At 32.9% G+C, this 21,974-nt stretch overlaps 2 protein-coding genes across 3 annotated transcripts; one reads left to right on the top strand and one right to left on the bottom strand.

Annotated features, from left to right (window-relative positions):
- The first annotated feature begins 10 nt into the window (after nucleotides 1-10).
- On the top strand, nucleotides 11-20,946 carry LOC134241959 (ubiquitin carboxyl-terminal hydrolase 7-like). 2 transcript variants are annotated; one of them, XM_062723972.1, is made up of 32 exons: nucleotides 11-161; nucleotides 1,513-1,614; nucleotides 1,936-2,038; nucleotides 2,193-2,285; nucleotides 2,499-2,572; nucleotides 3,024-3,088; nucleotides 3,169-3,257; nucleotides 3,509-3,617; nucleotides 3,812-3,942; nucleotides 4,194-4,248; nucleotides 4,417-4,497; nucleotides 4,656-4,746; nucleotides 4,992-5,074; nucleotides 5,243-5,352; nucleotides 5,446-5,608; nucleotides 6,679-6,823; nucleotides 7,080-7,149; nucleotides 7,560-7,755; nucleotides 7,855-7,956; nucleotides 8,294-8,393; nucleotides 8,536-8,628; nucleotides 8,934-9,001; nucleotides 9,205-9,359; nucleotides 9,836-10,003; nucleotides 15,201-15,309; nucleotides 15,510-15,587; nucleotides 16,112-16,215; nucleotides 16,439-16,610; nucleotides 16,910-16,957; nucleotides 18,928-18,999; nucleotides 19,875-19,977; nucleotides 20,072-20,946. In XM_062723972.1, exons 1-32 carry the CDS (start codon nucleotides 134-136, stop codon nucleotides 20,176-20,178), a joined length of 3,267 nt encoding a protein of 1,088 aa, XP_062579956.1. In that variant the 5' UTR covers nucleotides 11-133; the 3' UTR covers nucleotides 20,179-20,946. The 2 variants fall into 2 exon arrangements, with proteins under 2 accessions (XP_062579956.1, XP_062579955.1); XM_062723971.1 differs by lacking the exon at nucleotides 11-161 and adding an exon at nucleotides 208-514.
- Nucleotides 11,426-12,385, bottom strand: LOC134241962 (uncharacterized). The gene is made up of 4 exons (XM_062723974.1): nucleotides 12,211-12,385; nucleotides 12,023-12,112; nucleotides 11,796-11,867; nucleotides 11,426-11,667 (listed from the first exon to the last, which is right to left on the bottom strand). Exons 1-4 carry the CDS (start codon nucleotides 12,380-12,382, stop codon nucleotides 11,522-11,524), a joined length of 480 nt encoding a protein of 159 aa, XP_062579958.1. The 5' UTR covers nucleotides 12,383-12,385; the 3' UTR covers nucleotides 11,426-11,521.
- Nucleotides 20,947-21,974: the final 1,028 nt, after the last annotated feature.

The raw sequence follows: 21,974 nt of genomic DNA, 5'->3' as shown, positions 1-21,974 counted from the left end.
CATGTATAAACGTTACATTGTGACGAAAGATTCCGAAAAACGACGGTTTTACGGAACGTAAAATGATGCTTTACACTGGGAATGAAAAGAATAAGCATTATTTAAATTTGTGAAAGATACTAAAGAAAATACAATGACTGCAAAAGTCACTCGTGCAGAGGGTAAGACAAATTACATTTTTTGGCCATCCGTACATTATAGTATCCCAGACTGCCTCAACGTGCGTCCGCCATCTTGTTTATTTTCATTCGAGATCAGTTTTGCGATGCCTTTTTTGAAAGGCATGATATTTTGTATGTAGGTCCCCTGTGAGGGGTTTATACAGCAGACATTGGGCAGATTGTGAGAAAACAGGCGAAAGTGACCGTTCCGCCAAACAGTCCACAATCTCCTGGGCGAGATCGTAATAAAGCGGTCACTATAAATAATTCCAATAACACCATGAATCATGTGAATGACAATGGTGAAAAAGATAAGACACAAGATGTGGAAATGGATATTGATCAAAAGAAGGGTGTGTTAATACATTTTAAAAGATAAATCTTTGATTAACTGTTGTAGGTGTATGGTAAGACCTCCGTGTAAATTTTGCAATAGCTAAACTCCTCATTGCATTGCACATGTAAATTGACATTTACACACAATTAATAATAACGTCCTGTTGTTCATGTAATCAATTTGTGTATATGTATGACTAGGGTAAGCTACCGTGTACGCAAATTAATCCTGAAGGATGCTATTTATGTAGTATAGAACTGCAGGTGTACTTGTAATGTATCTGCATATGTGAATACAGGAAGTTTTGCAGAATAGCAAATATATCAAATATATATATTGGATTAAAGACATTTGCAGTGTAATCAATGGCTCTAGAATCTTTTAAAACTGTGTTATCATGGATGATGATTAAAAATTCTAAAAAACATTCTAAGGAAGATGATCTCGGTGGTATGTTTTGGGCATTGTTTGATTTGCCTTTCACTTACAAGTCAGTTTTAAATAGCTAATGTGCATTTACATAACTCTGCTTTGTCTAAAGTTTTCATTTTGATACATTTTTTATGTAAAAGCACATTCGATTGCCGAAAAGCATAAGGACACACTCATTATTTTTAGCTTTGATGGTTTTAAGCTGTATAAGAAACACATATTTGCAAAAAAAGATTTTCTTTCCATATGGGGAGAATTAGTCCCTATTTCATTTTCGTGTATGACAGAACACTTTCTTAATGAATGTCCCATATCCTGGTATGATACAATATATACAACTCTGCAAATTTGTGCATGAAATACATTGTTGCCTCTATCAAGATATTATAATGTCATTAATAAAATTGGCTTATTTGAATAGTTGGAGTAAATCAACTTTATCATATTTATGGGTCTAAAATTGTTTTCCTGGGGAATTTATCATAATTTATTAATATTTTGTATCCTGATTATTGTATTGACACCAATGAGGATTATAATTATAAAGTTTTGTGTATATTTACTGTTAATTTTGTCTTCTAGAGGAGAACAAGGAAGGCGGAGATGATGCCAACATGACTCAGGTGAATGGAGACATCCACGGGAACGGAGCCACCAGTCAGGAGGATGCCGAAATGGAGGAGGGTCAGTGGAACAAGTCTTAGACTTATACTTCTCTCCTTGTTCAATAATCCCTAACCCCCCCCCCCCCCTTCCAGAAAAAATCTCAACCTTTAGTAGAGTATTTTGTTAGTGGTGCATTTATGATAAGTACACAGAATTACAGTGAAGCAAATTTGAGTTTGGGGATTTCTAGTTTGTCTCCTACTCTCCTACAGATTTAATATTGACAGTTCTAGTTTGCTTCTCGCTAAAATCTTTAGCTCCACTTTCCAGTCAATGTGATTGCTGCTTAAATATTTCCAAATGTTTTGCATGATTTTTAATTTGAGTATCTGTTTACAGATGAGTGTCGATCAGAAGCTACGTTTCGATATACTGTTGAAAACATAAGTAAATTAAAAGAGACCGCCCTCAGTCCACCTTGTATGGTTCGGAATCTTCCATGGTATGTATTTGATGATGTTTTAAAAACCAGTCTTATATTATAATGAAATTAAAGCTTGAATAAACTGAAAAAAGCTTAAGTGTATTTGGAATGAGATTGGCTTCAATAGAGTTTTCATTTATTTACTTGTACACGATTTTAAAACATATTTCAGGAAAATAATGTGCCAACCTAGACCCAACACAGACCGACACAACCAAAAAACTATGGGCTTTTTTCTTCAATGTAATGCTGAATCAGATTCAGTGTAAGTGTAAGAAAAAGAAAAGCAATTTCTAAAGAACTTCATGTTTTCTCTGTTAATTTAAACAGTTTTCCTCTCAGTAACAAATCTACGAGTTGTTTCATTTTTAGATAATTTAAATTTGCACTTTTTTTTAAATAAATTTTTTGTCAACATAAAAAGATTAAACTTTGTTTGCTTCTGTAATGCAGTTATTTTGATGTTACCTTTTCTTAGGTCATGGTCGTGTAATGCCTCAGCCACTCTTAGGCTTATTAACCAGAACAATGAGTCGGAAAGTCACACAAAAAGTAAGATTTCATGTTTCAATCTCCCTTTCCACTGTAAACACTAGCTAATCATTAATTATAGACATGAAAGAACAAGCTTAAATCTTCTTTTAGGAAAATATGTTTAAATTGCAAATAAAAACCTTTTCATGGTGGCATATTTGAATGTAGGGAATACTTGATTTGATTACAAATCAAGTGATAACTATTGATGTCTATTTTATATACAAGGGCATATTGTTCTAACTGCTTAAAAATATCATATAATCAGAACTCTGTAGTGTGCAGTATAGAGAGTTCATAATATTGCTAATTTCAAAGAGGTATTGCTAAAGTGATTTATGACATTACATTTTAAATGCTAGTTCATTTTCACTTATTCCTATTAAGAAAGAATATTTCTATTGTAATGGGATTTGATGATTTTATGACAATTTCTGGCTGATTTATCAACATTTGCTTTCTTTTCCAGAAATCCAACACTTGTTTTACAGTAAAGAAAATGATTGGGGTTACAGTAATTTCATTGTATGGAATGTGAGTATATCAGTTTCTTGCTTGAAAATTAAAGTTAATAAAGATGGTATAGAATTTAATAATTTTTTTTTGATACACAGGATCTGCTGGATCCTAACAAAGGGTTTGTGGTGGATGATAGGATAACACTGGAGGTCCATGTGAAGGCCGATGCTCCTCATGGAGTTAGGTAAGTGCTCTGTTGATTTGAAATTATTTTTCTAATTCACAATTAAGATTATTTCTTGTTTAAATTTGAAAAATAGAAATGTCAAGAACATGCTTATTTTTCTATTGATTACCTCATATTCTGTGATCCTCTATTGTAGAAAACCTATATGCAAATGTAGATTTTGTCCAAAGATTCATTATCTTTGAAATCATGCCTTGTAATTTTTTAAAACTCATTATCCAAGTAATAAACTTGTTATTTTATTACAGTTGGGACTCCAAGAAGCATACGGGTTACGTGGGACTTAAGAATCAAGGCGCCACATGTTACATGAACTCCCTGTTACAAACTTTGTTTTTCACTAACAAATTAAGGAAGGTATGGGTTTTTTTTTTTTTTTTTTTTTATAATTTATACTTTTGAATATGTAAATTTTACACAATTTTCATGATATCTTCTTTGATTACCACTCTGTTGGTCCCTGTACAACATAAATGGTTATATAGTGTAAAATTAAGGTACACCAAGTCTCGGCATTATAATGGTACATGTTTTGATTGTTTTTACTACAGGCAGTGTACCTGATGCCCACGGAGTCCGATGATGGTGAGAGGAGTGTACCTCTGGCACTACAACGTGTCTTCTATGAACTCCAATTCAGCGATAAACCAGTAGGAACCAAAAAATTAACAAAATCTTTTGGGTGAGCTTTTTGTATGTGATTAAACAACAAAACTAAATAATCATCTACTTAGTATCCTATTATATCTGTAACAATAATTTTTATTTTCCAGCCATAACATTATTTAGTTAAATCATTGATCTGACTCCACCACCCTGTTTATATCCCAATAGCCAATTAAGTTGTTGGGACAGATTTAATATCCAAATTCTACAGCTCTCATGTACTATAGAATATTTCAGCATTGTTAGATGTTTGTTTGTCTTTTACAGGTGGGAAACACTAGACACATTCATGCAGCATGATGTACAAGAACTCTGTCGTGTGGTAAGGGACTTTATAAAGCTGTTAAAATGACAAGAAGTTCGGTCATTATCAGGTTTTCAGGTCTTAAAACATGAAGACAGAAAATACATGAAAGTGCATTTCCTGTGTCAATTGTTCTTTCATGAAAAGTTTTCTTTGTATGCATATACATTTGTTTTTGTATTGTAGTTATTAGAAAACATGGAAAGTAAAATGAAAGCAACTGTAGTAGAAAATACAATTCCCAAGCTGTTTGAGGGTAAAACTTTGGTAAGTGTTGAATTATGATGACTAGAAACATGAGTGAGAAATACTTTCTCTTGATTTTTTTTTAAAGTGATTTAGTCATTTGTCACTATTGAAACATATTGGATACTTGATGTTGGTAGAATTGATTAATATACTGAAATATAATCTTTGTATTTCAGTCCTATATAAGATGTAAGCACATAGATTATTGTTCCAGTAAAGAGGAAGCCTTTTATGACATTCAGTTAAATCTGAAAGGCAAAAAAAGTGGTAGGATATTGTCTGCACGACATTCAATAAATCCTTCTTTGTTTATTTTGCCAAAGAAATTTGTTAAAGAAATAGTTTTAATCAAACTTTTTTATCCTCTCATATTAGTCTATAAATCATTTCTAGTAAATTCAAGAATACTTAAAAGTCAACATACTGCTCAATTATTTTGGTTAATTTTTATTTTGCTGAGAAATTTGTGTGAAGAAATTGTAATCCAGATTGTATTTGTCCTCTTCTTTCAGTGTATGAATCGTTTCAAGATTACATCAAAGTGGAGTCTCTGGACGGAGAGAATAAATATGATGCAGGCGAAAATGGGCTGCAGGTATTGTACATTCCTTAAGAAATTTTGTATGAAAAACTACCTTAGAATCCTTTATACAAGTACTAAAGGGGGTGTCAAGGGATAAAAGAGAAAGAAACATCTCTAAAAAGGAGAAATACAGATGATTGATGTATAAATTAGGATTGAGTTAATCTTTGCTTTTTATAGGAAGCTGAGAAGGGAGTGTCCTTTTTGAGTTTCCCTCCAGTACTTCATCTTCATTTATTACGGTTTATGTACGATCCAATGGCTGATGCCTACGTCAAAATCAATGACAGGTAAGCCATCAAAGAAATGTTTTGTACTAATTTGAATTTTTTTTATCACTGATTTAAATTTTGTCATTGAACTCGGATCTTCTTGACATTTAGGTTTGAATTTCCTGAGCGACTAATTCTAGACAAGTTTCTGAATCCCAAAGAAAAGAAGGACAAGACTCCCGCCAGCTACATTCTACACGCTGTGCTGGTTCACAGTGGAGACAACCATGGGGGTCATTATGTGGTGTACATAGCTCCAAAGGGGGATGGCAAGGTAACTTGTTAGATCATTGGCCATTGCACCAGAATTTCCCTGAGGAAGCTATAATTTTTTTTCAAAGGAAAACCTCTATCAATTTTTGTCACTGTGCAGGGCTCAACATTAACTTTAAAACAAACTAGACCAGTTGGACTAGTTATTGAAAATTTTTACCCAATCTCAACTTCACTAGACCTGACCTTATATCTGTGAATCACTGAATAATTGTACATTAATAGTTTGTTGGGTTTTTTTTTTTTTTGGCTAAAATAATTACATTATGATCATACATGTACATGAAATAAATATATATTAGACATTTTTAAAGGAAGTAATCATGTTTCAGTGACAATATTAGTCTTTTTTCATTTTTTCCTCCACCGAAGAAACCAAAGTCGTACAACGACATTGTCAATGTAATCTACTTGATGGTTTTCATAACTTGTTTCTTTTTTAAAGTAATTAATTTTTTTTTTTTTCATGAACCAAAATATTCTTAATTCATATTGAATAAAAAATGTATCTCAAAAAGGGAGATGTATTTCTAATCGATTCTAAATCATACATCGCGTAAACATGACCTAGCAGGAAGGATAACTCTTAATTATAGTAGATTTTGTCTTTTTAGTCAATACATTGGCGAAATAATAATATATGTAAAATTCTTCTAATAATATGAAAACAAATTCAGTGAAAACAATTTTGATGCAGTAAAAAGTAGAGTTTTCTTTCATTTTCCTTTTCAGGAATATTTTAAATTGTGAATAATTTTCATCGGGATCAAAAAATGAAAGTGAGACCTGATTTAACAAATTGATAATACATGTACAAACAAAATCAACTGTTCAGAAATGTACTGAGGGATATTATTACACGACCAGTTGGGCTACCTTGAGGCGAAATAAACTAGACTGAACCGAACTTTTACTAGTCAGTCGGTCGGACATACCTTAATGTTGAGCCCTGCTGTCAATATTCTATTTAAAAAATAACTTGATAGAAATTGTAGATATACATGTAAAATTCAGAGTAAAGTGAATGTGATAAGTACAAACTGTGTGATACTGAGAAAATATTTTTTTTAGTGGTGCAAATTTGATGATGATGTGGTCTCAAGGTGTACAAAGCAGGAAGCCGTAGACAACAACTTTGGAGGACATGATGAGGAGGTGGCCGTCAAACACTGTACAAATGCCTACATGTTGGTGTACATACGAGAAAGCTGCTTAAGTAAGTAAAAACGCCTACATGTTGGTGTACATATGAGAAAGCTGGTTAAGTAAGTGTCTTAATGTACTTTTGTAACATGATTTTAGGGAAAGTCTAAAATATGTTAATCTGCTTGGGTTTGTGAACAGGGTTTGCGACCAGGTGTAATTCTCTTTTCAATTTTTTTTCAATTAGTTAAACCTGCATGTGTGAACTTCATATAGAAACATGTTTATAAGTAGAGAAGGTTTAAATCTGATTATATTTTTTTTTATAGATGATGTTTTGTGTGAGGTAACAGAAGCTGACATTCCACAGACCTTAATTGAAAGATTAGCTGAAGAAAGGTGTGTACATGTATCAAACTATAAAATATTATAGGCATGTTTTTTTTTCCATGCGGGGTAAGTAACGCTATGTATGTGGTCACAAATTTTCCATGGAAGTTACCTCAATGTAATTTAAAAAACAGCAAAGATTTGTAATAGTGATCTTCGTAATCTGTGTGATTTTACTGATTTTCTACCCATAGGTTGAAGAGAAATTCAGATTCTGTGGCATTACATCTATGACTGTAGCAAAAAGTACACTTACAATGTGCTTTCTCTGTAACAATCATTATCTTTATTTTTCATGGATTCATTGAGTGCAAATTGCAATACAGGGAAAACTGTAGTCTCTCATTTTGATAATGAATATGTCTACTTCTGAACCCAGTGTTCTGGTAAAGTTTGATCAAAGGTGGTTCTATTTGTAGGAGACTTGAAGCCCAGAAGAGGAAGGAGAGAACCGAGGCCCACTTATACATGACAATTCAAGTTGTGACAAATGACAATTTTTATGGACATCAAGGAAATGACTTGTTTGATCCAGATAGAGTAAATTTTCGGACATTTAAAGTGAAAAAGTCCTGTTCTATGTCAGAGTTCTTGGATATAATTGCTGAAAATATGGTATGTATCTCTCCTTTTTTCATGTGTCAAAAGAATAGCAGGAATGTAAAGTAAATAACTATGAGGGGAGTGTATTGTGTATCTTCTATAATCCAACAGAAGTATCCAGTGCAGCAGATGCGAGTGTGGCCGGTACAGAGTCGACAGAATCAAACAGTTAGGCCAACATTTCTAGATATGGATACAAATGCACATAAAACGGTAAGAGAAATTACATAAATTTTACAAAAGATGAGAATGTACACCATAACTGGACTTCCTTTTTGAAAAATGTAGCAATATTTAGTAAATTCGATAATTGAAAAACTGTTTAACTTATCCCTTTGATGAGGACTAGAAATGCGTTATGAAATGAAATGGACAAAGGACACCCTACAGAAATGAACTTTGTGGTCCTTTAAATTGTACTCGCTCTTAGTAAAGATAAGTCAAACAAGTTATCTGCAGTCTGCATTTATTCATACATTTATTTACAGCATTTTTGAAAAGTCAAGCATTACATAATTTGAAAACGTCTTTTTTTTTTTCAAATTAATAGGTGCAGGAGGTGGCAGAGAACGAGAGTCCATGGACGGTATGGGTGGAAACTCTAAGTCCAGAGAGTGGCCTGCCAGAACTTCCTATTTTTGATAAAGACAGTATGTTGAGAAACTACAAGTAGTCATACTCAATTCAACAAATGAAATTATTTTTTAAAAAAGATGTGAAGTATTCTCTATGCTATACAGTGACTCTTTTTCTCCCTTTCCCCCTCTCTCACCAATAGGTTTTATTTTTCAGATGATGTATTAATATTTATCAAGCTATACGATCCAAAGTCGGCCTCTATCTCTTTTTGTGGTCATATGTATGTGCCAATCTCAGCCAAAGTTTGTAAGTACATGCTGCATGTTCTATTGTAGATTTGCTGAAATTATATTCAGTATTTTTCTGTAATTATGAATTATTTAATTCTGGTTTTAACATACCATTTGACATTTGTTTGGTTAGAATATTTAGTTTATATTGTATAACTTTTTTGCCACAATGGGCTACATCGGCAATTTGATTGATATTTAACTCAAATGTATCTTTTAAATGCATTTTTGAAGGGAAGTGGTCTTTCATGTATAATTTAACTGAATAATAAAAAATTCAAGGAAAAAAATCAATAGTTATCCAAATTATTTGAATTTCAGCTGAATTGGTTCCAGACTTGTGCAGACGAGCAGGTTTCCCTCTAAACACCCCTCTAATACTCTTTGAGGTAAATAAAATCACCAAATTGAAACCAAGAAAATATGAATTTAAATGGTTTTGGTCTAATATTATATTTGATAAGTTTCATCTTTCTCACAGATATCACTTCATTTAAGGTGTTGTGTGAAAATCTATCAAATGTTGTCGCAATTTATTTCAAAATGTTGCATTTTATTTTAAATCGTTTGATTATCTGAATCCCCCTTTTAGGAGGTGAAGCCCAATCTGGTAGAACTGATAGACGACGTCAATCTTCCTCTGGAAAAGACACTTGAGGAACTGATGGACGGTGATATTATTGTCTTTCAAAGGGACGACCCTGATATTCAGCAGTATGAATTACCCACTGTCAAGGAATACTTCAAGTAAGACTACATTGGAGATCTATGTCTGGAGAGAAAGAGTAAAAGATGTGAGAGAGAGATAGGTGATTGTAAAACATAAAGTTAAGGCAAATATAGTAAATATAATATTGTAGTGAAGTTTAATTCTTCCTTCCAAAACTGATTACAATCACATTTTCTTGCAATTCATCAGTTTGAAGTCCAAAAGCAACTTATAATTTTTAGAACTGCAGTAATAATCTACATAAATACACATGTAAATATATAGGTATGGTTCCTAGCAAGAAGTTTTTGCAAATAAGAGGAGGAAGTAAAGCTGGGTGATAATAAGCATTTAAATAAAAGTTGATTAAGTTATAACTTAATACCCGGTATAAATGAATCTTTTGTTGTCCATTGGGGTATAAAAAGAGTTGTATCATAAAGATAGAATACTTTATGCATAAGAACGTGACTGCTCATGTATGCATTAAATATTCAAACCTTCGTGTTTTCAGGGACCTGTACTATAGGGTTGAGGTGATATTCTGTGATAAACTTAATCCCAGTGACCCGGGCTTCTCACTGGACTTGTCAATGAGGATGAACTACGATCAGATGGCTAACGCTGTGGCCCAGTATCTACAGACAGATCCCTATCTACTCCAGTTCTTCAAAACTCAAAGGTCGGTTTACTTCAAGAGTTATGCTTATGTACAGTAGAGACCCGCTATTACGGTGACGGTTTTATATGATAGAACGCTTATTACGTTGTAAATTCAAAGCACAAAACCATTTCTTAACAAATCTATACAAAAAAGAACCATTTATTACGTTGTCCAAAATCGCCAGGTCTCAGTATTACAATGTAAAAATTCTGTCAAATTTTTTTACACTCCGTGTTTATTCAGTGTTGATTGCTGGTAGACACTTAAGGAGACGCTAAATAAACATTGGAACACCTGTGCTCTGAGAGAGTGTTAACTTACAGGGCAGTTAGGTGATTAGTGACGCTTGATTGCACCCACATGGAATGTTCCAGCGAGCCCAGCAGATTTGGAGACGTGCCAAAGCCATTGTTAAACAATTAAAGTTTACTCATAAATCTAGCTTCTTCTTTATTTATCTCTGTAATTTTTTAAAAATTCTTTTATTCTTTATTTCATACTTAGTTTAATAAATTAATTTAATAAATAAAAGGTTATATTTAATATTATGTATGTATGCTGTACACAGGTACAAATAATGTGTAATTTCGTTTGCAAATAAACTGCGTGAATTAATAGCTTGGGTATCAAACATAATTAGGACAAAATTTGAACTCCACTACAAACGTTTTAACAGTGTACAGAAACAAAAGTGAAAGTACATGTTACAGAAAATGGCGGCAATAAAAAGAAGATTGTCGAAGTTTCTATTTAAAAATGTGCCCTATGCTTTTACTATGATGGAAAAAGAAGAAATAGCATCATGAAAATAAGTTTTAAAGATAAGTAATCAATGAATTAAGTGTATATAGCATATTTGTTAAGAATTTGAGCATAAAAAGGAGATAGAAGGAGAAAAATACACCGCCTAATATAATTGTGCAAGAACAAACTCTGGTGCAACCAAAATTTTATTGCTCCTCGTAGAGGGTGAAAACTGTAACAAACAATGACAATGTGTTACAATAAGCTCAAGATTCAAGACAGAAATATAACAGCTGACACATATCAGATAGACTGACAATCCAAAATTTACACTATGCCATTTTCCAAAATTAAATGAAAAACTCAGTTTTACACATTAGAAATCTGACATACTAAACAGCTTACATCTACTCTTCTTTAAGTTAAAGCCAGATTGTATTTATATACCTAATATAGCATAATTCAATAGCATTCCTAAGATATAACGTACATCATAGGATAATCCATATTTATATAATAGTGTCATTATTTGGATGTACTATGCCGAAATAGTATTCAGGGTTTGACACAGGGTGCACGAGCCGGAGGCAAGTGCACTATGTGTCAAACCCTGAATACTATTTCGGCATAGTACATCCAAATAATGACACTATTATTACTATTATGCTGACTGTTTTTGTATAATATGATACGAAATGCCAATTCAACATTTTATTTTCATGAATTTAACTTCACACAGTGACTAAGTAATGTAGTTTACACAGGGCCTTATGTAACAGAATTAATTAAGTGTTAATGATAGTGGTTCTGAATTGTGACATTGCATCCAGAAAACTGGAAAATAGGTTTGACAGCCTGCTGATTAGAATTATTTTCCATATCCATGGCACACCTCAGGAGTTCTGCATCATCATTATCACTCATCTCAGTACATGTATCTGGTTAAACAGAAAATATACAGTACATGTAAATTGATCATCACTTATAATCACTGCTTACATAGATATTTACAAGTATCTTTAAATTAGAGCTAAACAAAAGATCTTGTGAAATAAGATTTACAAACCTGTCACTGTACATGTGTTTTGGATTGCAACTAAAGTGCCTCTTTTACCATCACCTGACTTAATAGCTTTCCCTAAAAGAAAAAAAAACAAAACTTGATTATTAAGTCCATGTAGTATACTGCACTATATTACTTCTACAAAAAGATATGAGTGTTAACATGCAAAATGTAACTTGGTTGCAATAATCATTACTATACCCCTCTCTCTAAATAAAAATTTAACAAACCTGCATCTTTCTGTGTAATTTTTTCACTAGGTTCTATTTTATGTCCAACACAAACACTGATAGCATCTGACATAGCCTTTTTCTGCTGATCTGAAAGATAAATATGTACATGGTTGTAAAAACTATACATAATATTGTTTGTTAAACTTATATATAGAGTACATCACTGCGATAATAAAAGTGGTTACCTGAAGTATCATAGCAATAGCTAGCAAATGATGCTTCATTTCTGTGACCGCTTATTGTTGCAATATGCCTGGATTCAAATCCACAATTGTTCAAAAGTGTAATTGTCGTTGATCGAATGCAATGATTTGTGTATTCCTTTGTTAAACCCGCACTCTTAGACAAATTTTTCATGAATATTTTCAACTTGTTCAAACCTACTGGTTCATTTCTGTACCATACTACAGTTAATTCTCGATAAACCCCCACCTTCTGTAGTTTAGAAATCATGGCGGTATAACGAATTTGGCGATGAATTGAATTTCCCATCTTTTAGGAAGTAGAGTAACCTCTCTTATACCATTTAGCGTTTCTATTCTTATTATCACATGTACATGTATATAAAAACATATTTCTAAATTTAAAAAAAAAGAAGTAATTTTTATGTGCAATTTCGCTAAGACAAAATGTGCAGTTATGAAATAAAGACACTTGCATGTGTATGCATGTAAATCTGCACGTCTGATATTGGGGGGAAAAACCCTGCAGGTTCGATCGTCATGATATATTGCCGGTAGTACGTAAAAATTATATAATTCTTGAATTAATTCATTGTTTATGGCATCATCGTTAATGAAACGGTCACAATTTATACCCTATAATGATTTTTTCAGCAAACTTTGCATTGTTTACAGCAGAGATCATCAAATATCGTTATCGGCGTACGTACTTTAACAACAACCGCTCGTGGCGAAACCGTGACTAAATGATTTTTATAAAACAAAACAAAATTATTATTACAGTTCATGTTAAAATTGTTTATTTAATTCTAATTAAATTACTTAATTGCATGTACCTCGTCTGCCTTTGCATGCTTTACAACAGGGATAGCGTCAACCAATTAGCCGCGCTTCACTGACCACACGCACCTGTGGCGGTATATCGAGATAATTGACACTTTAAAATGGACGTTGTGAAAACAGGGTGGCGGATGGCGGTATGCGAATTTGGCATTATAAGGAGAATTTTATATTGCAGGAAAAACGTTCTTGGGAAATCATGGCGGTATTGCGAAAATGGCGATGAATCGAATGGCGATAATTCGAGAATTGACTGTATGTCCTCATCACTGAAGCTGTTTTTTGGATGAAGAAAGAGTCGATCACTTCCCAAGTGTCTTTTTGACAAGTACTTTTCAAAAGATTTGACTGGACAGAGAGGAGAGTTTTTTACCTCGTACATACGTGCCCCTGAACTCTCTGTCTCATTCGTTGTTCCCTGATGATTCTTCGAAATTTCAGAATTAAGTTTTTTTACAAAATGTTCTCCATTTTCTGACATGATTTCGAAATCATGTACCTTCAAATTTTGAAGGTTTTCTTGTCCTCTTCTGCAGAAATATAACACAATTTCAAAAATTACTTTATTTAGAAGTCCTTGCGGTGTAGCAGTATTAAAAGCTAGCTTATGCTCATAAAGTTTTCTTATATCTTCTGCCAAAATAGCAGGGTGGTGGTCGACTCCCCCCTTGCCCTCTGCCCTAGTTTTTCTTAAAAGGGACGAAAAACAGCTGTTTGCAGGGCCAAAACCCGGGTCACTGATAATATCAATTGTTGAACTGTTTTCTTTCATGTACCTGCAAATCCCCTGACGTATATTTAACAAAGAGTTCTTTTTGTAAAGTTCCCCCATTTTTGTTCTTACATTGCTGTAGAAATCCTGTAAGCATTCACAAAGATCAGTTTTGTTGTATTTCATTATATCGATTTCTCTCCCCTTTCACGCAAAAAGTCTGTAAATATTCTAATAGAAAAATTTGTAGCATGTTTCGTTTTTGCCGACACAAAATAACTTTCTTTAAAGTCACTTGGCTTTATCTTTCCAAATCTAGACATTGTGCACCTTTACTTGAGCTTGCACTTTCCAAAGCAGACGAGAAATCATGTGAAGTGCGCTTTGCACTTTCACCCACATTTCCTATCATTTTAAGCGTTTTATAGACCTTGCTTTCGTGACTTGATATTGTAGTGTAAAATAAAGAATTTGAGCATATGTACGGGAATGTCCGGATTGCTCTTAAAATTCCTTACGAATTTTAAATGTTTTGGAATTGAAGAAATTTATTTTATTTGTGTGTGTGGTTACGGTACAAATACTGTGTTTTATATACGTAAAATCTCTTCTTAAATAACAACAGATAATGTAGTGTAATCGGTAGCGCGTCGGATTTCTAATCCTACATACTGCCGAGTTGAGAGTTCGAGCCCAATCGTGAGTACAATCAAATTTTCTAAAAAAAAGTCAAAGGTGTGCTCTATTTCGGCATAGTATGCTTACGCTATATAAATCTTTAGACCACTATGCGAGAATAGTAGGGTATGGGTTATATAGAGACAAACTGACAGGAAGCATAATAATTTACTATAGGCCTACCTAGCTACAAACTTGTCAGCATTTCAAAATATAAGAAAATACAAGTTAAATGCAGAAAATATCAAAGCTAAATGGTAATACAATGGTACCGCTTAATGCATACATAATTATAACAATGATTACTTACTCCTATGGTGTTCTATGGCACAAAACACTTCAATTTAACAATGCACATGTAAGTACATGGAAGTATGTGATTTACAGTAAAAGTAAAAAATGAAACCGGAGAATATAAAATTCCGGCGAGTAACACTACAATAATAACACGTTTTCCAAACAATGTTTTACTGGATTTTATTGGGAACTTTTATTACGTTGTCCTCGGTATTACTATATTTTACCGTGACAAAGTGAACATCGTAATAACGGGTTCTACTGTATAAGTGATGATGTAGAGTTCTTATTCTTTTGTTTGATCTTTTTTTCTTAACAGTAAATGCACAAAATACATACTAGTATCTGAAAATTAAAGATCAAATTAGCTTGTAATTGCAGGAAATTTCAAGTGCAGAAAAGATGCAGACTAAGCAAATATATGAAATATTCATTTTGATGAATTTGATTGGTTTTCTTTTTGCAGTTATCGAGAAGGTCCAGGCAGTGCAATTAAATGTACTTTTGATGGAAATTTGAAAGATCTTCTGTTGTACTCAAAACCCAAACAACCTAGGAAATTATTTTATCAACAGGTAAGAGGAATATTAACTGTCTTTCTTAATTTTTCTCTGCTCTGTTATAATCCCTACACAGCAAAGGGAATGATGTACTATATACAATTAAGTATGTTATAAAAAGTAGAGTGTTTGGAGATTAAAGTGTAGTTTAATCTTGTCATGTTTACATTTTGTTGTTGTGTTTCCTGATTTTGTTTTTCCATGTTATTTTTCAGTTAAATATAAGAATCAATGAGTTAGAAAACAAGAAGCAATTTAAATGCACGTGGGTCAACAGCAAATTGAAGGAGGAGGTAAGTTTAGCATTATTTACAAATAATGAAATAAAACAGGCTCTGAATTTTTTCAGGAATTAGTAGACATTGTAAAACAGCCAGGCATAAAGTTTTGACAACTGACAAGGTTATTCTCAAGTATCAGTGTGAAAACTGTACACAAAAGAATATTTTGTTTAACATTCATAGCAACCAGCATAATTCAAACCAAACTTGCAGATTTAGTGTATGGGTCATTAAAATTAAGTTTGAGAAAAGAATATCAGTAGTGTTGTTTTACACTCAGAAAGATGAACATTTAATAACATGCAAATACGGAACACATATATGCAACATTTAGAGATGCCTGTGACCTACATGTACATTCTGCTTTTCATGATTCTGGATAAGGGCAGATTTCAGTTATATTTCTAGCTCATCAAGAGTGCTTTTGAAATTTTTGTTTTGAATTATTGCATTTGTTTTGTGCTGCACTGCACTTGAATTGTTAATTGAAATAGTCTCTCATTGTTTGATTATGTTAATATTTTGTATGATATTAGAAGGAATTGGTGCTGTACCCCAACAAAAGTGGAAGAGTGTCCGATCTGTTGGAAGAAGCCAAGAAACAGGTGACTCTGGCAGAAGGAGGGTCAGGAAAGCTTAGGTAAACAAGAGGGATCATAGAAGGGGGGGCTAAAAAAGACAGGAACATATTGTATGGGGATTTTCCAGTAATTTTGGAACTCAAAAATATGCAAAATGTATCAGATACATTTATACGAAGTTTTGGAAATAAAAGTGTCAGTCAGACTGTATAAGGACTTCAATAAGGACTGTATAAGAATTTCAATACTTTTGAGGTGCATCCTATGCTGATTGTTTTGTAGATTGTTGGAGGTCATCAGTTACAAGATCTATTCCATACAACGGGAAGACACCCTGCTGGATCTGTTGAGCTCTCAGGGGTCAACAAAGAGTTTCCGAATAGAAGAAATACCACTAGACGAAGTGACACTGAATTCCAATGAGACATTAATCCCCGTGGCTCATTTTCAGAAGGTACAGCTACATCAAGCACACCACTACTTTATGCTAATATAATGTTGTGCATACCAATAATTATGAGCACAGTGTATTCAGTATTTGCCAAAGCAAATATTTGCTAACATTCAAATATTAATTTCTGCCAAATAATATATACACTTAATATAATACATTTATGTATAAGTAATATTTGACTTTTGTGGAGATATGCATATGAGTTTGGCCAGGAATATTTCCTTAGATGTGTAATCCTATCTGGCATATTTTGTAAATCTTTTTAAGATGTAAAGTTTCTTATTATTTTATTATTTCAGGAGGTGTTCTCAACATTTGGAGTACCATTTCTATTGAAAATTAAACAGGTAAAGTACTTTTCTTGCAAGTTAATTTTTATGCGCCCGGATCGAAAGATCTGAGGCGTATATTGTTTTTGTCCTGTCTGTCTGTCTGTTTATCTGTTTGTCTGCAAACTTTAACCTTCACCATAACTTTTGAACCATGAATGGTTTAGACTTCATATTTGGTATGCATACTCCACTATGACCTTGTGATCTTGACTGTGACCTATATGCTAAAAATAGTTTTTTTTCTGCAAACTTTAACCTTTGCTATAATTTTTGAGCCATAAAAGATAGAGACTACGTATTTGGTGTGCGTACACCTTTAAATGACACCATGGTCAATGACCTTGACTGTGACCTATATGCTAAATATAGCTTTTTTGTCGGCAAAATTTATCCTTTCGCCATAACTTTTGAACGAAGAAAGATAGATACTTAATATTTGGCTTGTATACTCCACTAATTAAGCCCTTTCACATGACACCAGGGTCAATGACCTTGTGACCTTGACTGTGTCCTTTATGCTAAAAATAGCTTTTTTGAACCTTCACCATAACTTTTGATCCATGAGAGATAGAGACTTCATATTTGGTATGCGTACTTCACTTAGTGTTAAATCTAAAGCAAACTAGCATGGCGCGGCGCCATGCCCCTTTTTCTCGGCGCCATGCCCTTTTTTCCAGCACCATGCCCTTTTTTCCTAACCCAAAATTAATGAATATGCCCAGTTTAGGCAATATTCCTTTGCTGTTCGTGTATTCAGTGCATGCTGATAATCCCTTTGTTTACACAATTATGGAAATCACTTCACGCTTGAACGCACGCACACAGCCACCTGGCTAATTAACATGCCTCAGGCTGTCAGGGAAGAGGATTTAACTTAGAAACTGTCATTTGATTGCATTTATTATGCAAGAATTAGCCCAAGACCAAGGATAAATTAACTTGTAAATTATTAAATAATTAAAATCAGGATCGTTTTTTAAACAGAAAGTAGAACTAATAAAACACATAGTTGAACTTGAAGAAAAAACAGATATTTTATCTGAATAAAATACTTACAGTGCACCAAAAAAACTGAATGTAATGTTATAAAAAGGCTTAAAAACAACAGTTAAGTTAGTTTCTTTGATTGAACTGATAGATTTGATAAGCTGAGGGTCAATGTTTCTAATTAAAGCCAGAGTTTTTTTTTTTTTAAAAATATATTGGGAGTAAGACCAGTTTTCACTTTATCCTGTTGGTAGAATATTTTCCAAGTAAATAGAATGGTCTCTACATGTATTTTTCAAAATGTCCCTCCCCCTCTTCCCTGAAAAAAGTATTTTTAAATTGACTGTACTACTACACAAATAACACAGTCCAAGTTGGTAAAAAAAAACATACCTCCAAACTTTAATAATTTTTGAAGATGTTTCAGCTAGATTAATACCATTACTTTCTCAAGTGTAACTTTACTACTTTTTTGATTAAAGAAATTGGATGTAAATGCCTTTTTTATATCCTTTTTTGTTTCAATAATTGTCATGTCAGCCCAGGTGTGCTAATTGTGTTGATATTTTTTTTAAAAAATGAATGGAATACAGATATATGAATTTATCTTTAAATTACTTGTTTAAATAAAGATTTCAGTATGAAAGGATATTAAAGGTAATTAAAAATGTTAAAGTATGTAAAAATTAATGATTAATATAATCTTTATAAAGACATTTTAATACATTTGTTTTAAAAGTGCCCTCGTGAACCTTCGCGACACAAAGTGCCCTTTTGATTCCTTGATTACCATGCCCTTTTTAGGGTCTAGATTTAACACTATCACTAATCAAGTTCTTTCAAATGACACCTAGATCAATGACCTTGACTGTGACGTATATGCTAAAAATATGTTTTTCTAACTTTGTTGCTGCCGGGCACATAGTGTTTCACAAACACATCTTGTTTTTAAAAAGTTCAGTCAATATGCAATGAATGATGATGTTCTTTTTGTGTAGAATGAACCATTTTCTGCTGTGAAGGAGAGAGTTCAGAAAAAATTAGATATTCCTGACAAAGAATTTGAAAAGGTTTGTGTTTACTTGATTTTCTTAAAATTTTGGAGATGCATCTGAGTGTGTAAAGTTATTTATATAAGGGATGTTTTTTAAGTTTTGTGTGAGTTATTGGATATGTGAATCAAACAGACTTGTCACGTAGGCATATTTCATGAAGCACACTAGCATGACTTAAAAATATTCCTTATATTTACATTTTACATGTTTGGAAGCACCACAAATATGCTCGATATTAGAATTTCTGGCTGCCCTATATCGTTATACTTTACTGACGTTGCTGTTGCCTTATTGTGATGTCATGTTAACACTTGTTTCTCTGTATATATTTCTACGCATGAGTATACACGAAAATGATATTCAAATCATTTTCACAGTTGGCTTAGTAGAAAAACACGGCAAATGTAAATATTAGGTTTTACATTATGGTATGATGTATTGTGACTTATATCATTGCATTTAAAAATAAGTGAAACCAGATGTTTAAGTACCTAAAATATTGGCTTTAGCCTGCCAATATTCAGAAGTTTATATTCATTGACATATTTGTAACAAAATCTTCACCAAATTTCACATATGATACTCTCCTTAAATTTTTACTCTGATTAAAAAAAAAAAAATCCACAGATATAGATTCTTAACCAAGTATCATTATTCTATTCACTTGTGTTGGAATAGTTCCGAGTGAAGTTTTCCATTTGTTGTAAATTCAAACAAATAGAGCTGCTTTCTTGTTAGAGATTTCTGGTTCAGTTTGCTGATAATTAGGTTGTTATGGGCTAGTTTAAGGATTATTTGGTTTTGTACATGCTGTAAATGAAAACCACAAATGAATGTAAAATAAAGGGAAGCTATGTAAAATACACAGATTATGGAAATTTCATTTTCAGTACAAATTTGCTGTGGTAGTGATGGGGAGAGTTGAACACATATCAGATGAGGATCAGAACATTCGAGTTGACCTCGACATTTTCAGGCCTCATTCGATACAAGGTACGTTGCTCGAGTCTTAAAAATAAAATTGTCACCTACTGAGAATTTTTTCCAATCTGTTCATTTGTAAAGTGTATGGTCTCCTTACTTTCAGGTGCAAACATGCAAGCACGGCCATGGCTGGGTCTGGACCATGTCAATAAAACCCCTAAACGGACTAGGTACAATTATTTAGAAAAGGCAATAAAAATCCATAACTGAGAAGAAGCATTTCCATTTCTTTATCCACGGAGTTGTCTCCCTTAAACTGCCAAAATCCAAGTGGGCAGAGGATAACAATTACTAGCTACAAAAAAAAAACAAACTCCCAAGATTTATGCAGCTTTCAATTGTGAAGAGCCTGGTCTGTGGTTCTGTTTGTACATTTTGACGTTCTGTGCAATCACCTGTGCTCGTGGACCGTCTTGATTAGCGTGATCTCATTATTTCTACACGTGATGTGTGTGGTTATTGACAAGACAGAAGTGCTGTTATTTTGAAGTTAATGTTGATCATAGATTAATTTATATACATCATTCAGTCTTTAATTTAATATTTTATGACAGTTGCTGGTGGTCAAATCTACGGGTGACTTGACAATTAAGTCTTCCTGCTTTGCAGGTTATTCTAGGATATCAGTATGATGAGCCCAGTTTTAATGTAGTTCATTATTATTTATTAGCCAGCTTTTTTGCCCTGAAGTTTATATTAAGTATGAACCTAAATATGCACCTATCGGTGTTGTTATGAAGAATGGGAGATTGAAAAAAGGGACATGATTTTAATATAAAAGTGAAATATCTGTATAAGAAGGTGGCCTGGATTAGATCCATTTGCAACTTTAATATTTAATGCTTTTTTAAATGTTGTCTATGGAATGCATGATGTAATGTTTTATGTATATTAATTTACATGCCGTTTAGGCATAAAAAAAAAGCAATGTTACTTCATTTGTATGAAAAATAAATAAATAAAAAAGAAAATGAATAATTTAAACATAAAATTTGAATTATTTTTGGTCAACAAATAGTACAGTTCTGACAGGCACAATTTTTAAGCGCTAAGCGCGCATGCGCAAGCGATTATTAGGGTGTCTTCAGATTCCATGATGATTTGCATGATCTTTTTATCAACGACCTCTACCGGCCGTATATATGGCTGCGTTCAGTACCATAGTTGCCAGTAAACTTACGCGTAGTTTAATGCTACATGCTCAATCGTTTTGAAAACACAGCTCGTCTATCTGTAAATTGTTAATTCTATTACAAATTATCACTTAGCATAAATATCTATAATACAAATTCTTTACGTGGCTGCTAGGCTAGCAAAATTCTTGTTCGAAATTCGTTTCTATGCTTAAATTCCATCTACCACTAAGATCTTAAACGCGCCCCTAACGCGCCCTCTATGATTAATGATAAATTATGTAAACAAATGGAGTTCTATAATGCCTTTGCATTGGCTCCTATTGTTGACCTTAATTATCTCCGTGGTGTAATATATATGGTTCTTTTTAAAGGTGATTATATTTTTTAAAATAAATGTTGTATATTATGTTCGATTTCAAAATGACGAATTCAATTTCAAGGAGTGATATTAACAGCGCTAAGCTTACGAAATACAGCGCCACTGAGCAAGTTATGTAACTGTACCAATTCGTCTAAAAATATACAACTGGAAATCCCCGACCCTCTGTCGGCTACTTTATTGTAGGAATTATCATAATAGGTGTTAATTAGTACAGTTGATATTAATTTTCGTATGTACGGAAATTTGGCGGATCTTATCTCTGAACAATATGGTGCATATCAATAAGTACTGGCAAACACCAATTATGTCACAAATCTTATTTCTGCGGTGTAATTCGAGAAAGTTAATACAACTACCGAAAAAACATTTAGTGCACACGTGTATTGAAAAGTTTCAATGAGTTTCTAAAACTCAAATTGGGTCAAATCTGTTAGTAGTACATGTACGATTCCATTAAAAGAAATGTTTAACTAGGTTTTCTATATAGT

This window comes from Saccostrea cucullata, unplaced genomic scaffold (assembly GCF_032062105.1).
Source record: "Saccostrea cucullata isolate Sc308-1 unplaced genomic scaffold, CSIRO_AGI_Scuc_v1 ctg438, whole genome shotgun sequence".
In the NCBI taxonomy this organism is placed as follows: domain Eukaryota; kingdom Metazoa; phylum Mollusca; class Bivalvia; order Ostreida; family Ostreidae; genus Saccostrea; species Saccostrea cuccullata.
Note: the sequence above shows the minus strand (reverse complement) of the source record. Positions and strands in the feature narration are given on the sequence as shown.

Excerpts from the sequence above, each read along its gene's own strand:
- LOC134241959 (XM_062723971.1), top strand. The coding sequence starts at position 442 with ATGAATCATGTGAATGACAATGGTGAAAAAGATAAGACACAAGATGTG. Across the intron at positions 3,618-3,811 it reads TCACTAACAAATTAAGGAAG|GCAGTGTACCTGATGCCCAC; the intron begins GTATGGGTTTTT and ends TTTTTACTACAG. Across the intron at positions 9,002-9,204 it reads CCCCTCTAATACTCTTTGAG|GAGGTGAAGCCCAATCTGGT; the intron begins GTAAATAAAATC and ends TCCCCCTTTTAG.
- LOC134241962 (XM_062723974.1), bottom strand. The coding sequence starts at position 12,382 with ATGAAAAATTTGTCTAAGAGTGCGGGTTTAACAAAGGAATACACAAAT. Across the intron at positions 12,113-12,210 it reads CTATTGCTATGATACTTCAG|ATCAGCAGAAAAAGGCTATG; the intron begins GTAACCACTTTT and ends TTTATCTTTCAG. Across the intron at positions 11,668-11,795 it reads AAACACATGTACAGTGACAG|ATACATGTACTGAGATGAGT; the intron begins GTTTGTAAATCT and ends CTGTTTAACCAG.